Below are 16,364 nucleotides of genomic sequence, written 5' to 3' on the forward strand. Positions count from 1 at the left end.
TCTCTCTCTCTCTCTCTCTCTCTCTCTCTCTCTCTCTCTCAAACTGGTTCAGCTACTTGAACGAACAAGTTGCAGTGAGGTAAGGAACCTTCTCACGACTCACACACACATAATAACGTAACGTAAACGTGTAGTAGTTTTTCGTACATCACGGTGACCGATATTGCCAGCTGATCGGAATTGCTCACTTCTCTTCTATTTAATAAAATTTGACTACTTTTAAACTTGTTTAAATAATATCTATATTTCTTTAAAACTTAGAAAATTGAATTAATTTTCAAGATAGTATAAATAAGTATAATTATGATTACTTTACAATATTAAAATAAGTAGCTTACTTGCAAGTGTTGAATCATACAAGAACAAGTTTATAGCCTACCTCTTAAAAATGACTATTAATCAATCTACATGATTCGATAATAAAAATTTAGCATTAGGTCTTCCGGCTTTAAAGTTTAATAAATAATATTTTTCGATAAAATTTGTATATACTGTATTAATGAAAAATTAAAAAATAATGTAGCCAATTCTGAACCAGAGTTGTGACACTTAATTACTCGGCATTAAATTTTTAATCAGTTTAATTATTTAAAGGTAGTAAAAAAATAAATATTTATGTTTACATTCAAAGTTTTTAAAAATTGAGTAAGATGATTGATATGAGGAAGGTTTTATGATTATTTTATTGCACAAATGTCTTGTTGAATCTGATAGGGACAATGTAAAGTTTCATACTGAAGAGTGGATAAATGATCTCTAAACGCTTCTACGGCTTTTTAACACCATTTTGTGAAATAAAAGTATTTGACGAGGCAAACGTTGTTTTGGACTAATCAGTTCTTACAGGAAAATCTCAGTAAAAATGATAAAATTAGGTTGTAATAAGCTTACACTATTTAATATCATGTTTCTAATTATTATTGAATATCTGTCTTATAAGCATTTTAAATATATTCATATTCAATGCTTATGTTACATCTTGTTTATACAGTTAGGTTAGTAATTTTTAATATTTAAATGTTTATCTAACTTCTGATGATAAATATTTTTTATATTTGTTAGACCTATAACACACACATAACTTATCTACTTAATATAACACTGTATGTAAGGTAAATATGCCTCTTAATGTAAACATTTAAAATTTTGAATATAAAAATGATTTTAAATTTAAATTAAAAGTAATTGTTACACAAAATGTTACAAAAAGGGAACGCCTTTTTATAATACAATTAGTTCATAATGTTTATTGTTTTTAGATATGCTGCGTAAATCATAAATATGATTTATAGGCATTAACATGAACGTTTACTTGTTATTACAATAACAAGGAGACATTTATTTTATTAAGGAAATCCGGACTGAAGATTATTATAGTTGTAGGAGATATTTTAGATTTTAAGACACTTGTGTAATATATTTGAGAAATATTTCCTCAATGACATTATAATTTTTTCTTTGGTCCTAAAAATAAGTTTAAGACCATATAAATGAATTGAAACTTATAAAGTATATATATTATTGATTAAATTTATTAAAATAATAATTTATATACCTTTGATTTATTTGATATTGAACTTAAATTTAATTCTCAAGATATTAACCAAAAGTTTAGCTTAATACGTCGATTTAAAATTTAATTATTCGAAGAAGTAGAATTATGTTTATCCGTATAGGTAACCTTAACGTTTTTTACCATTAATTTTTTTTAGTAAACTTACGTGTTAAATATTATTTCGGTTTTCTATATTAAACTGAACTCTGATTACTTAAATCTAAACTACTGAGACAGGACTATAGTTCTGATTACTTAAATCTAAACTACTGAGACAGGACTGAGACAGGCCTATTCTACAATGAAAACAGTTTTAGTTAGACTATGAGTAATAGTTAATTTAAATTCCTGTAATGGCTTAATATTGTAAATCTATTTTATAATATTAAACCATTACAAAAAAGTCTATTTTACCTGTTTTTACTTTGTTGTAGACCCGATAAATTATTAAGGATTGGTTCATCCAGAGACAAATAAAAACTTTAATAGTCAACGTTTAGAATATTTTTCCCCCTCAAATTTCTAATAGATTAAAGATTAAAATAGATTTCGGTCTATATAAAATATTATTATTTACAGTTCGTTTCTTTTCTTAAAATATACCCGATAGGCCTACTTTTTCTAATGAAATAATGCAATGATATTCGTTGTTAATTCATCTCAGATATTAATTTTCTTGCGTAACAGACTAGTATGACGAAATATGTTAATTTTGCTTTCCAATTTTATAAATATATAGCTTAATTACTTTCTTGGAACATCTAAAATCTTTTTGAAAGAAGCTGCATAGTAAATAATGTCCTCGATTTCTGGTAAAAAGTTTTTAATTTAAAAAATCTTATCGATTAAAATATTCCGATAAAACTTAAAAATGAATAAAAAAATCTGGAGGTTTCTTTTTATTTTACACTCTTTCTACTTTTTTGGCGCTAAGAGGGCCATTCTCGTAACCATCGTGGGTTCGGCCAAGCCCACAACGGGACGACCGAGTGATGAGGGGTGGGATTCGACAAATCAGGGACGGATATTCTACGAAAAATCCCTGGGGTTGCTTACCCGGATTCGATCCCCGGACCCTAAAGTGGTAGGTTGACGCCTTAACCGCCTCGGTTATCCGGCCGTCAATCTGAGACTGAGTAAATCAACTCAACCTAAAATTATTTTCTATAAGTTAGCAAATAAAGATTTTATTAGTATTTCATGATAAAATATGTTGACATCGAATTAAAACTAGATAAATAAATCAGTTTTAACGTAAAATAAATGAAGTCTAAATATCAGTAGTAGATTCTGTGTGTAGCGTCTTTGCAATCCAAACAATAATTCTAACTAATTGCTGTTTGATCGTCTACCAAAATTATTGTTTGGATTGCAAAGACGCTACACACAGAATTTGAAGATACAGCAACCACATCTTCTACATTAATCAGTAGTAGACTTGAACATATATAGCCTAAATATGATCTTAGACTTACTAAATATGTATGATGTATATAAAAATTACTATTAATATTAATAGCGTATTAAAACAATTATGTAAAATGGCCAGAAAATGCCGATCTTATAGCATTTATAATGTAATGTTGATCAAGATTAGCCTTTTTCTTACCAGTTAAAATTATTCTCTTTTAAGTTAGTAAATAAATTCGATTGTTACAATTTCTTGTGAAAATAAATTGTTAGTGAATATTGAAAAAAAAATCTACCTGTAAGGTCACTAACGATATCGCACCAGAGAGATTTCAAATAAATTTACTGCTTATTTATAACAATATTTAATATATTTTAAACCTTCACATTTTATCAAAAATTTAAATTTCTTAATATATTAATAATAATAGGCCATATTTGTTTTCCATACGGATAAATTAAAATAAAATAATTTGTAAATTTTAAATCTAGCTAGTCTATATAAAGATTTTCAATCATTTTAAAAATAAAATGATTAAAATGTATTGGAATTTTCTAATCCAAACATAAGTATTACGCTTAGAAAATGGACAAATATAAGATTATGTAACGCAATAAGTTAGCTAATATAATGTAAGCTTTTTTTAAAAATAATTTATGAAGTTTATTTTATATAACAAATACAAGTAGAATAAATAAATAAATAGATATATATATATACAGTAAATTATAGTTAAAACTTAACCAAATTATAAAATAAGATATATTTATATGTTACATATAGGGAATTAATATTTGTGGAGTTTGTTTTATAAAACAGATTTTGAGTTATAATAAATCTTTGCAACTAACTTCAAGGCCAATTTCTCTACAAGAATTTTACTATGTACCCAATGCAAGTTATAGATGAATTTTGCTATTATTTATTAAAATCCTAATTCCGCTTGTTAAAACTGTAGTTATTAATAATGATCAAGCTTTCTACTGTCATTATCATCACTTCCATAGACTATTCTATCAGTTTGACTTTATTTTCTGAACTTTATAAATATATAGCAGATATAACGATTCAAAAATGAAAAATTTTAAGTATTAGAACTGACTATTTCAGAACTAATATACAATTAGTTTTACTAAAGTGTGATATTTTATATCGAATTAGAAATAAAATAATGCCAAAATTTTTCAGACTGAAAAAAGAAGATAATTTTAAAATATTCATTTATATTTTTCTTATCAATTTGATTATTATTCAAAAGATCTGTTCATATAATAACTTATTTTAGCATTATATCTATATCAAACAAAAATCTTAATCTTAAATGTAAATATTGGGAATCGTTTATAATATGTTTATATATGATAATTTTTTTCCATTTTGCTTATTATTGAAGTTTCCAAAGTATCCGTAATATCTACCAAACATTCAAAGGGAAAAAAGCAATGAGTGACATCGTTCTTTAGATATTTTCACCGAATTAATGATATCAATATTCTTAATCTTTAGAAACCGTATTCTTAATATGGTAGATTAATAAATAATTAGATAAAATAATATCTATCTTTCATTCAGAATTATGTTGAACATTACCATTTCCGTTTAAANTTTATATACCTTTGATTTATTTGATATTGAACTTAAATTTAATTCTCAAGATATTAACCAAAAGTTTAGCTTAATACGTCGATTTAAAATTTAATTATTCGAAGAAGTAGAATTATGTTTATCCGTATAGGTAACCTTAACGTTTTTTACTATTAATTTTTTTTAGTAAACTTACGTGTTAAATATTATTTCGGTTTTCTATATTAAACTGAACTCTGATTACTTAAATCTAAACTACTGAGACAGGACTATAGTTCTGATTACTTAAATCTAAACTACTGAGACAGGACTGAGACAGGCCTATTCTACAATGAAAACAGTTTTAGTTAGACTATGAGTAATAGTTAATTTAAATTCCTGTAATGGCTTAATATTGTAAATCTATTTTATAATATTAAACCATTACAAAAAAGTCTATTTTACCTGTTTTTACTTTGTTGTAGACCCGATAAATTATTAAGGATTGGTTCATCCAGAGACAAATAAAAACTTTAATAGTCAACGTTTAGAATATTTTTCCCCCTCAAATTTCTAATAGATTAAAGATTAAAATAGATTTCGGTCTATATAAAATATTATTATTTACAGTTCGTTTCTTTTCTTAAAATATACCCGATAGGCCTACTTTTTCTAATGAAATAATGCAATGATATTCGTTGTTAATTCATCTCAGATATTAATTTTCTTGCGTAACAGACTAGTATGACGAAATATGTTAATTTTGCTTTCCAATTTTATAAATATATAGCTTAATTACTTTCTTGGAACATCTAAAATCTTTTTGAAAGAAGCTGCATAGTAAATAATGTCCTCGATTTCTGGTAAAAAGTTTTTAATTTAAAAAATCTTATCGATTAAAATATTCCGATAAAACTTAAAAATGAATAAAAAAATCTGGAGGTTTCTTTTTATTTTACACTCTTTCTACTTTTTTGGCGCTAAGAGGGCCATTCTCGTAACCATCGTGGGTTCGGCCAAGCCCACAACGGGACGACCGAGTGATGAGGGGTGGGATTCGACAAATCAGGGACGGATATTCTACGAAAAATCCCTGGGGTTGCTTACCCGGATTCGATCCCCGGACCCTAAAGTGGTAGGTTGACGCCTTAACCGCCTCGGTTATCCGGCCGTCAATCTGAGACTGAGTAAATCAACTCAACCTAAAATTATTTTCTATAAGTTAGCAAATAAAGATTTTATTAGTATTTCATGATAAAATATGTTGACATCGAATTAAAACTAGATAAATAAATCAGTTTTAACGTAAAATAAATGAAGTCTAAATATCAGTAGTAGATTCTGTGTGTAGCGTCTTTGCAATCCAAACAATAATTCTAACTAATTGCTGTTTGATCGTCTACCAAAATTATTGTTTGGATTGCAAAGACGCTACACACAGAATTTGAAGATACAGCAACCACATCTTCTACATTAATCAGTAGTAGACTTGAACATATATAGCCTAAATATGATCTTAGACTTACTAAATATGTATGATGTATATAAAAATTACTATTAATATTAATAGCGTATTAAAACAATTATGTAAAATGGCCAGAAAATGCCGATCTTATAGCATTTATAATGTAATGTTGATCAAGATTAGCCTTTTTCTTACCAGTTAAAATTATTCTCTTTTAAGTTAGTAAATAAATTCGATTGTTACAATTTCTTGTGAAAATAAATTGTTAGTGAATATTGAAAAAAAAATCTACCTGTAAGGTCACTAACGATATCGCACCAGAGAGATTTCAAATAAATTTACTGCTTATTTATAACAATATTTAATATATTTTAAACCTTCACATTTTATCAAAAATTTAAATTTCTTAATATATTAATAATAATAGGCCATATTTGTTTTCCATACGGATAAATTAAAATAAAATAATTTGTAAATTTTAAATCTAGCTAGTCTATATAAAGATTTTCAATCATTTTAAAAATAAAATGATTAAAATGTATTGGAATTTTCTAATCCAAACATAAGTATTACGCTTAGAAAATGGACAAATATAAGATTATGTAACGCAATAAGTTAGCTAATATAATGTAAGCTTTTTTTAAAAATAATTTATGAAGTTTATTTTATATAACAAATACAAGTAGAATAAATAAATAAATAGATATATATATACACAGTAAATTATAGTTAAAACTTAACCAAATTATAAAATAAGATATATTTATATGTTACATATAGGGAATTAATATTTGTGGAGTTTGTTTTATAAAACAGATTTTGAGTTATAATAAATCTTTGCAACTAACTTCAAGGCCAATTTCTCTACAAGAATTTTACTATGTACCCAATGCAAGTTATAGATGAATTTTGCTATTATTTATTAAAATCCTAATTCCGCTTGTTAAAACTGTAGTTATTAATAATGATCAAGCTTTCTACTGTCATTATCATCACTTCCATAGACTATTCTATCAGTTTGACTTTATTTTCTGAACTTTATAAATATATAGCAGATATAACGATTCAAAAATGAAAAATTTTAAGTATTAGAACTGACTATTTCAGAACTAATATACAATTAGTTTTACTAAAGTGTGATATTTTATATCGAATTAGAAATAAAATAATGCCAAAATTTTTCAGACTGAAAAAAGAAGATAATTTTAAAATATTCATTTATATTTTTCTTATCAATTTGATTATTATTCAAAAGATCTGTTCATATAATAACTTATTTTAGCATTATATCTATATCAAACAAAAATCTTAATCTTAAATGTAAATATTGGGAATCGTTTATAATATGTTTATATATGATAATTTTTTTCCATTTTGCTTATTATTGAAGTTTCCAAAGTATCCGTAATATCTACCAAACATTCAAAGGGAAAAAAGCAATGAGTGACATCGTTCTTTAGATATTTTCACCGAATTAATGATATCAATATTCTTAATCTTTAGAAACCGTATTCTTAATATGGTAGATTAATAAATAATTAGATAAAATAATATCTATCTTTCATTCAGAATTATGTTGAACATTACCATTTCCGTTTAAACTTTGTTTTAGTTATGCATCTTATTTCAAAAATATTTTCTTTTTTACAATGTTAATCAAATAAAAAAATTATTTATGTATATTTTAAAAATTTTTACAGCTACTTTTAATATAAAAATTTGTACATTTTGAAAAAATAAAAACTTTCTTAAGGAAATGTTTAATATTTAATATAGGCCTAATAATTCGTATAAATTAGAGAATATATTGTTTTTTAATAATAACGAAATAAATTTTGGAGAGAATGAGGATATCTTTATGTAGAAATAAAACATACTTTAGGCCTATATTTGATTTTAATATAAATTTATTCCACATTATTTAGAAATTGACAACGCTTTATTCTCAAATATTTCATAAATTAATTTACTATTACTCATTATAATCAGCATTTCGCTTAATTTATTATAAAATATATTATTATATAGTAATTATATTGGACTTAAAAATTTAAACATTTCTTAAAAACTTAGAAATTCTATCTGAAACGTTTACGTTTAAATAATATCTGAGATAACATTAACTTTAACGCTCCAGATTTAGAGTCCAATGTTTATAGCTGGAAACCAAAAGAAAATAATTTAACTACATTTTTTTAAAACTTTTTGAATAAAATTGTAGTTAAATTGAATGACAACAGTTTTTTATTCCTATACTTTTTATAATAGGCAATTATTGTTTAATCTGAGTATTTTTTACACATTTTTAGAATGTAAAAAGTCATAATGAAAAAAACAATTGTAATTCATCGGTTATATATTATATAAACAGTAGTTTAGATCGTTTTGTTAAGCCACAAAAATGATATTTTAAAAATAAAACATGAATTTTGTGATAGACTATATAATTTTTTCAGTTAAATTTGTTTTTTCCAATATTTATTAACTCAAGTAAATTAACTTATCTTTAAATACTACTGAAATATATTTATACTTTTAAGGAAATTTAGATTAAAAGATATTTAATTTTTCCAAACCGGGTAAATTAGATAGCCTCACACTCATATCAAGATAAAATTGTTTAAAAATTTAAACGAAAAATCTGAGTAAATACGCTATGTAAAAGAGTTAAATACGTTACACTATATCACTATTGGGATTATTACTTTGCCTAAATATAAGAACATTTATATAAAATAGTTGAGTTTGTATGTGTACTGTAGGTATATTTAATTTTCGAAGGAATGACTTTCATACTGTTTAAAGCTGTTAATCCTTATCTATAATTTTAAAAAATGAGTTCATTGTAATATTTCATAGTTATAATTTAAATTAAATAAATGCCACTAAATAAATCTTTTAAAGTTGTTTATTTTATCTCAAATTTTTAAGAAATTTTTATACAAATATTTTTAACAGCTGCACTATTGTTTAATACGATTTTAAATATCTGTTGTGAATAGAATACTTAAATTATATTAAATGTTTCTGAAGTCTAATCATGAGGTCTAATTAATTAGTTCCAAAGTCTTAAACAGACATTTGAAAGAAAAAATCTAAATGTTCTGTTGAACGTAGAAAATAAAACTTTATGTAAATGCTTATTTATAATTTAATATAATGTTTATCATAATGTCAATAATTTGTATTCTGATTTACAATTAAAATTTACATTTATCGGCTGATAAAAATTGATTTTAAGATATCGTGAGGTATAAATTTTGATGCTATCTTCTCTGAATATAATTTTTAATGTAAATTATAAAATTAACTATAAATAACTTCAATTATATTAAAATTTTGTGTTTCTAACTTTGTTTTGACATTTTACAGAATAAATACTTATTTTATGTTAAAAAAATAAAAACGAATAACGATAACATTATGCTTATTAATACACAGATTATGTGTAAATTTTTAACTTGTGATTTTTATTTAGGCCTATTTCTTAATTGTAAATGTTAAACATTTTTTAAATATTTATAATTTTTCTGTAAAAAATTTATAAAACATTTCTTCAAAATTCTAAATAAAATAAGTATAAAAATTCTCAAATATTTTGTTTTTGTCTTAAAAAAATAATAATTTCATCCTATTACATATATATATGTTTAGAGTTTAGAAATGGTCTAATTCAATGTTTAGTTTGAAAGATAAGCTATACAACGAAAAGTAAAGATAATACACAGAAATAAAATTGAAAATAATAAGCGAATTTCATATTATTATTAGGAAATTAAAAGAATTAATAACTCAAAAATCTAAACTATGAAAATAAAAATTAATAAATTAAATTAGACGTAAAGTATTTTATAAATATTTAATATTATTATGATTTATTTAATTAAGATAGACTATATATTTTAACTAAAAGCAGTATAAACCTAATCAGTAATAACCGATTAAAGTGACATATTATTATTGTCATAGATATATTATTTGAGAAGTATCAAAACAATTAAAAGAAAATGCCGATTTAAAGATTAAATCTTAAGATTGTTAAATGAATTTAGCTATTAACATACTTCCAATTAACATTAATATTAGCTATATGTTTCTATTCATTCATACTTTTACGTTATAACACAATAATTTATAAATATTCTCGATAAAGCTAATTAAAATCGTATATATATATCAGGGTTTAAATTTTCTCATAATTGGACCTATCTAGTGGATGATTACAGACTTTACATATATTAAATTTATTTTAAAAAATTCATGTTATTGTAAACTGTGCAAAAAACTAAGAGTTTTATAAGAATGAATCACATTTTGATTCAGTTATCTCAAATTTAAGTTTTAAATTTTATAATGAAAATAATCCTATAGATTAATACGTAATAATTAAAACACATGTATTGAGCTGTAGAGTACAGTACACGTAATTTTATGTGAATATATGCGCAATTAATAACAATATGCGCATTATAATTTTCTTTTGTATTCTCTAATATAATTGTAATTACATTAAAAATTGTTTGTTTTTTATATTTAAAATTTTAAAAANTTATTACGCCTAATGAGACTTGCGGTAAATGCAATTTTAGACGCATAAATATAGACTTATAGTCTAAAACTTATTCTATATAGAAGTATCATCAAATAATTTTTATTTAATTGGAAACCTCTACCCTTTTCAGTTATTTATAGATAATAAATACTGTAATAATTTAGCTATGCTTAGACTGACCAAATATATTATTATATAGTAATTATATTGGACTTAAAAATTTAAACATTTCTTAAAAACTTAGAAATTCTATCTGAAACGTTTACGTTTAAATAATATCTGAGATAACATTAACTTTAACGCTCCAGATTTAGAGTCCAATGTTTATAGCTGGAAACCAAAAGAAAATAATTTAACTACATTTTTTTAAAACTTTTTGAATAAAATTGTAGTTAAATTGAATGACAACAGTTTTTTATTCCTATACTTTTTATAATAGGCAATTATTGTTTAATCTGAGTATTTTTTTACACATTTTTAGAATGTAAAAAGTCATAATGAAAAAAACAATTGTAATTCATCGGTTATATATTATATAAACAGTAGTTTAGATCGTTTTGTTAAGCCACAAAAATGATATTTTAAAAATAAAACATGAATTTTGTGATAGACTATATAATTTTTTCAGTTAAATTTGTTTTTTCCAATATTTATTAACTCAAGTAAATTAACTTATCTTTAAATACTACTGAAATATATTTATACTTTTAAGGAAATTTAGATTAAAAGATATTTAATTTTTCCAAACCGGGTAAATTAGATAGCCTCACACTCATATCAAGATAAAATTGTTTAAAAATTTAAACGAAAAATCTGAGTAAATACGCTATGTAAAAGAGTTAAATACGTTACACTATATCACTATTGGGATTATTACTTTGCCTAAATATAAGAACATTTATATAAAATAGTTGAGTTTGTATGTGTACTGTAGGTATATTTAATTTTCGAAGGAATGACTTTCATACTGTTTAAAGCTGTTAATCCTTATCTATAATTTTAAAAAATGAGTTCATTGTAATATTTCATAGTTATAATTTAAATTAAATAAATGCCACTAAATAAATCTTTTAAAGTTGTTTATTTTATCTCAAATTTTTAAGAAATTTTTATACAAATATTTTTAACAGCTGCACTATTGTTTAATACGATTTTAAATATCTGTTGTGAATAGAATACTTAAATTATATTAAATGTTTCTGAAGTCTAATCATGAGGTCTAATTAATTAGTTCCAAAGTCTTAAACAGACATTTGAAAGAAAAAATCTAAATGTTCTGTTGAACGTAGAAAATAAAAGTTTATGTAAATGCTTATTTATAATTTAATATAATGTTTATCATAATGTCAATAATTTGTATTCTGATTTACAATTAAAATTTACATTTATCGGCTGATAGAAATTGATTTTAAGATATCGTGAGGTATAAATTTTGATGCTATCTTCTCTGAATATAATTTTTAATGTAAATTATAAAATTAACTATAAATAACTTCAATTATATTAAAATTTTGTGTTTCTAACTTTGTTTTGACATTTTACAGAATAAATACTTATTTTATGTTAAAAAAATAAAAACGAATAACGATAACATTATGCTTATTAATACACAGATTATGTGTAAATTTTTAACTTGTGATTTTTATTTAGGCCTATTTCTTAATTGTAAATGTTAAACATTTTTTAAATATTTATAATTTTTCTGTAAAAAATTTATAAAACATTTCTTCAAAATTCTAAATAAAATAAGTATAAAAATTCTCAAATATTTTGTTTTTGTCTTAAAAAAATAATAATTTCATCCTATTACATATATATATGTTTAGAGTTTAGAAATGGTCTAATTCAATGTTTAGTTTGAAAGATAAGCTATACAACGAAAAGTAAAGATAATACACAGAAATAAAATTGAAAATAATAAGCGAATTTCATATTATTATTAGGAAATTAAAAGAATTAATAACTCAAAAATCTAAACTATGAAAATAAAAATTAATAAATTAAATTAGACGTAAAGTATTTTATAAATATTTAATATTATTATGATTTATTTAATTAAGATAGACTATATATTTTAACTAAAAGCAGTATAAACCTAATCAGTAATAACCGATTAAAGTGACATATTATTATTGTCATAGATATATTATTTGAGAAGTATCAAAACAATTAAAAGAAAATGCCGATTTAAAGATTAAATCTTAAGATTGTTAAATGAATTTAGCTATTAACATACTTCCAATTAACATTAATATTAGCTATATGTTTCTATTCATTCATACTTTTACGTTATAACACAATAATTTATAAATATTCTCGATAAAGCTAATTAAAATCGTATATATATATCAGGGTTTAAATTTTCTCATAATTGGACCTATCTAGTGGATGATTACAGACTTTACATATATTAAATTTATTTTAAAAAATTCATGTTATTGTAAACTGTGCAAAAAACTAAGAGTTTTATAAGAATGAATCACATTTTGATTCAGTTATCTCAAATTTAAGTTTTAAATTTTATAATGAAAATAATCCTATAGATTAATACGTAATAATTAAAACACATGTATTGAGCTGTAGAGTACAGTACACGTAATTTTATGTGAATATATGCGCAATTAATAACAATATGCGCATTATAATTTTCTTTTGTATTCTCTAATATAATTGTAATTACATTAAAAATTGTTTGTTTTTTATATTTAAAATTTTAAAAACAAAAATGTAAACATTTGAGGTGTTATCCTTGTTATGTCATAATATTATAGAAAATACATAATTGAAATTCTTCGTGGAGATTTAAAAACTCATCTTAGATATGAATAGAATGGTAATAGAAAATAAAAGAAATATTTAATAATAAGAAAAATTTAGTATTGAAATGTTTATATCATAATAGAGTATGAAAGTCGAAAATGTTTTATTTGTATTAAATAAAACAATCTTGAGTTTATTTTCTTTCACATAATTACTTCAAAAAGGAAACTTTGTGAGTTCATTTCTCTTTCCTATATTCGTACTTGATATCATCTATAGACAATAACAATTTCCTTTGTATTCTTTTCGAAGAAATATTATATAAACTAGCATTATATTTTCCGAAATAATCAATTCTTAAAGACAATAAATTTTTCATATTATACCAACAGAAATTATAAACCTAGCGTATCGAAATATATAGCATTTATTTGAATATTATTTTAAACTAATAAATTATTGGGTTTCATTACGATACAATAACTTACATTAATATTTAAATCAAAACTGTTAATGTTAAAAAATGCGATAGACTGATAATAGGTATATTTTAAACTAATAATATATAGATAAACTAACAATAATATTACGTAGATAAGAAACTAATAATACGTCTATTTTTTTATTTAAAAAATTGACGTATTGTTTGCGTTATAATATAGCTATTATAACTATATATTATATTATGATTTCAAAGCCTGCATAAAATAAGGAGGACGAATACTTTTTATTGAGAAATAATTCATTAAAAATAAAGCAATTGTTTAGTATGAAAACTCATAATTCAATTAATTATTTAAATAAGTATCATTTATTTCTAATAATTAAGTGAATACTTTTTATGTGGTCATATTATCAGACTTTTGAAAGTATAGAAAAGTCTATTTTGTTAAAGAAATTCAAACTTATCATGGTGTTTTTAATTTATCTATTAATAATAAAATTGTCATTTTCATAATATAGAGAATTAACATAATGTAAAAATTTTTAAATATATTAAATTAACAGTTGTATGTTAGTTTTATATATTTCTAAAATTTTAGATTACGTAGGTTTTATAATGCAATTATTAAACAGATTTGTAAATTGTATTAAAAGTATGTATCTTTGCATAAATTTAGAAGCCAAAGTTTTTAATTTCAGCAAGATTTATTTAATTAGGAATTTTAATTAAAAAATGAAAACTAATTCTACCTGGTAAATTGAATGGACATCAACATTTAATTCAAGAGTGTTAATAAACTACTGCAGCTTAGAAAGTCTACAAAATAAGTAATCACATTTTGGAAAGAAACATATTTTAGCTATCACTACTGATAATTTCACACAGCAAGAATATAATATTAACTAACGGTCGATATCTTTTCTCTTTCTTGTAGGGGGTGACGATGTTCAACAGCTCTGCGAAGCTGGAGAGGAGGAGTTCCTGGAGATCATGGCGCTCGTGGGCATGGCTAGCAAGCCGCTCCATGTCCGAAGGCTCCAAAAGGCTCTCCAAGAATGGGTCAACAATCCAGGTGAGAAAAACAAATTTAATAATAAAAATATTACATTCGTAGACTGCAAGTCCATCAGTTATATACATGCTTGTAACGTAAATCTATTTTCAAACATTTAAATATTAATTTAATGTATTAAAATTTAAAAACTTAAATTGAATAAATATATTTTATATACTTTATTAAGATTCGGATAATTCAAAGTTAATCTTTTTAAGTCAATTTACGTAATAAATAACTAATCTACGAATTAAAGTAACATCCAAATTTTTGTTGTCTGTTCTTCTTAATTATTTATATTATTTGAATCATTAATTAGTTTAAATGAGATTAATTATGGGTTTGCAACTGTCAATTCAAAATTACATGTTTTTAATGCTCTGACATTTGATTTTTATTGAGCAACAGTGGAAATCATACTTAATTCGAATTACAGTATTGGCTTCGAAATTTCTCATAACAATCCAATAGCCTATATATAATTTTAATTAATATAAACAGAAATCATAAATTATCAGTTATATAAAAAATTTCTTTGTGGTTTTTAATTATACAAAATTAAGTTTTATTAAGATTAATATTTTATTTTTCACCTTGAAAATGGCATTTTAAAATAATTTTAATTTTAATTCTATAATTAGTCATGTTTTTAAAATGTTTAAAGATTTAAAAAAGCTCATAAAATACTTTTCCAAATTCACAGAAAGCTCTTCTCAACATTTCTCTTATTTTTTATGTTTAGTTTTTCAACGATTCTACAGTAGGCCTACTTAATAACGCATTAAAAATAGAAATCTAGTAAAAATATACTGTTTCTGAAATTCCTAATGTTTTATGAAAAATCAACTTGATACTAAATAGTTTTTAAATTTCAATAACTTAATTAATTTACTAATAATGCAATAAATAGAATAAACATTGGCGTAAGTTAATTAAAGGACCTGCAATGTTTATTCTTGGATTCTTGAAAGTTATAACTGTTGAGACTTGTTTAGTCACTCTATGTTAATATTACTATTTGTGTGATTATATGTACTGTACAGTACAAACTGTATATTATTATATTTCATGTTTTTAAATATTATACTGTTTAGTTTGAATGCATTATTTATACATGTTAGTAATTTATATACTCAGCTATATTTTACATTTATGGCTTAGTACTCTTCTTGTTTTTTTTTTAACTTATGTTTAGGCTTGGCATAACAAGGCTTTTTTAGTTTTTAAGTTTAAAAAAATATTATATCTAAGATAAGATAAAATTTTATGATCCGTATATCATAGCAAATTACTGTAGCAGCTAGAAGCTCAATAAATAAATTAATCTTCAGGCCAATCACTTTTCTTTTCAAGTTTGTAGCAAAAGAAAAACTATTTTTTTAAGTTTGTATTAAAATTTGTAAAAGGAAAAGTTTTAAATAAAAATTATTGATTAAAGTTATTCGAATAAACAATCTTGTCCTTTGATTTTATATAGAAAATAAATAAAAATATTGTATAATATTTTAGTAAAAAAAATAAAAATTAAAGTTAATTTACAGTAATTTTATATTTTATTA

At 23.0% G+C, this 16,364-nt stretch overlaps 1 protein-coding gene across 9 annotated transcripts in view; it reads left to right on the forward strand.

The window, feature by feature from the left end:
* Positions 1-16,364, forward strand: part of LOC111615968 (NGFI-A-binding protein 1-like) — a 296,726-nt gene that overhangs the window by 156,977 nt on the left and 123,385 nt on the right. For all 9 annotated transcript variants that reach the window (XM_023357408.1, XM_023357405.1, XM_023357401.1 and 6 more), the window contains one exon: positions 14,686-14,823. In XM_023357408.1, coding sequence (XP_023213176.1) covers positions 14,686-14,823 — 138 coding nt within the window. The remainder of the gene's footprint in view (positions 1-14,685; positions 14,824-16,364) is intronic.

The sequence above is a fragment of the Centruroides sculpturatus genome, unplaced genomic scaffold (genome assembly GCF_000671375.1).
Source record: "Centruroides sculpturatus isolate CEXI.00-Female unplaced genomic scaffold, Cexi_2.0 scaffold216, whole genome shotgun sequence".
Classification (NCBI taxonomy): Eukaryota; Metazoa; Arthropoda; class Arachnida; order Scorpiones; family Buthidae; genus Centruroides; species Centruroides sculpturatus.